Source organism: Otolemur garnettii, unplaced genomic scaffold, assembly GCF_000181295.1.
Source record: "Otolemur garnettii isolate 467f Iridium unplaced genomic scaffold, OtoGar3 scaffold00101, whole genome shotgun sequence".
NCBI classification, from domain to species: Eukaryota; Metazoa; Chordata; class Mammalia; order Primates; family Galagidae; genus Otolemur; species Otolemur garnettii.
The window spans coordinates 2,654,347-2,656,255 of record NW_003852496.1 but is presented as its reverse complement, the minus strand read 5'-3'; the positions used below and the strand labels follow the sequence as shown (position 1 = coordinate 2,656,255).

General features: G+C 42.0%; 1 protein-coding gene across 1 annotated transcript in view; it reads left to right on the top strand.

Moving 5' to 3' along the window:
- RPN1 (ribophorin I) overlaps nt 1-1,909 on the top strand; it is a 39,482-nt gene that overhangs the window by 24,010 nt on the left and 13,563 nt on the right. Inside the window, exon 5 of the mRNA XM_003796199.2 lies at nt 360-552. Coding sequence (XP_003796247.1) covers nt 360-552 — 193 coding nt within the window. The remainder of the gene's footprint in view (nt 1-359; nt 553-1,909) is intronic.

The window sequence follows — 1,909 nt, the reverse complement described above, 5'->3', positions numbered from 1 at the left end:
AAAAAAAAAAAAAAAAACTTGGAAATTTTTTTTCACCTTTTTATTAAGGCTTCAGTGTTCACAAAGGCAAGTGTCTTAATTACTATTCAGAAGAATTTGGCTACTTAACCCACCCTGATTTAGAAGTAGATGTGATTTCTAGAAATTTTGAAACGTTAGTGGGAAAGTTTAACTTTTTAGGTTGCTTATAGTTTAGGAACTGTTTTCATTAGGTAAAGTCCCTAAACTGTAAGCAACCTAAAAAGTTAAACCTAAAAGTTCCCACTAAGGCTGGGCAAGAAAGCCTTTTATATGGTTAGGATCCTTTCCTTTGAATAGGCCGCAGGAGTTTCAGGAAGTGTGTACTTGCTGTCTTGCAGACCATCCTCCCTGCTGCTGCCCAGGATGTGTATTACCGGGATGAGATTGGCAACGTTTCCACCAGCCACCTCCTGATTTTGGATGACTCTGTAGAGATGGAAATCCGGCCTCGCTTCCCTCTCTTTGGCGGGTGGAAGACCCACTACATCATTGGCTACAACCTCCCAAGCTATGAGTACCTCTACAATTTGGGTCAGTCTTCAAAACCAAGGGAGAAATTATACCTTTTCTTTAATTTCTTACAGTTTTCCCCCTTTTACCACTTCTTCCAGGTAAGGAGAGTATTCTTTTGTCATTCTTAGAAAGGCTGGGATATCAGGAATAGGTTTTCATGGGTGGGTACAAAGTACTGTTGTAAAAGTGTGCGTGTGATAATTCAAACAGTACGGTAAGAACCATCTTTTCATTCTCAGTTTTCTTTCTTTCTTTTTTTTTTTTTTTGAGATAGAGCCTCAAGCTGTCCCCCTGGGTAGAATGCAGTGGCATCACAGCTCACAGCAACCTCTTAACTCCTGGGCTCAAGCGAGTCTCCTGCCTCTGCCTCCCAAGTAGCTGGGCCCACAGGCACCTGCCACAACGCCCGGCTATTTTTTGGCTGCAGCCGTCGTTGTTTGGCAGGCCCGGGCTGGATTTGAACCTGCCACCTTAGGTGTATGTGGCTGGCGCCTTAGCCACTTGAGCCACAGGTGCTGAGCCTCATTCTCAGTTTTATAGATGGAACTGCGTAGAAATTCTTTTGAGTAGTTTTATTTTTTTTCTTTGAGATAGTGTCTTAAGCTGTTACCGTGGGTAGAGTGCTGTAGTATCACAGCTCACAGCAACCTCAAATTCTTGGGCTTAAGCGATTCTCTTGCCTCAGCCTCCCAAATAGCTGGGACTACAGGTGCCCACCACAGCACCCAGATATTTTTTGGTTGCAGTTGTCATTGTTGCTTAGCAGGCCCAGGCTGGGTTCGAACCTGCCAGCCTCAGTGTATGTGGCTGGTGTCCTGCCAACTGAGCTACAGGTGCCGCCCTTTAAGTAGTTTTAAAAAAAATTTTAATTTTTTTTTCAGGCATTCCTCTAGGGGATTATAAAAATAAAAATTCAGAGAATAATAAATACTTTTATATAAGCACCTTGAACTAGTGATCATAAATGTCATATTTCCTTTAAGTATTTTAACCTTTTCATTACAAAATAAAATGCAGAAAACCACACAAAACAAATGTATAGCTCAGTGAATTTTTTTTTTTTTTTTGAGACAGAACCTCAAGCTGTCGCCCTGGGTAGAGTGCTGTGGCATCACAGCTCACAGCAATCTCCAATTCCTGGGCTCAAGCGAGTCTCTTGCCTCTGCCTCCCAAGTATCTGGGACTAAAGGCGCCCGCCACAACGCTCAGCTAATGGCATTTATATTTATTTGTGCCTGAAAAACTATTATGGGCTAGGGTGTTCTATGTCTGTTTGTAGGTTGTGCTGGTTAAGAGAGTTGTTTCATTTAATATCTTTACTAATTCTCTGTCTACTTGTCCTATCGATTACTGAGGCAGAAGTATTTAACAACTA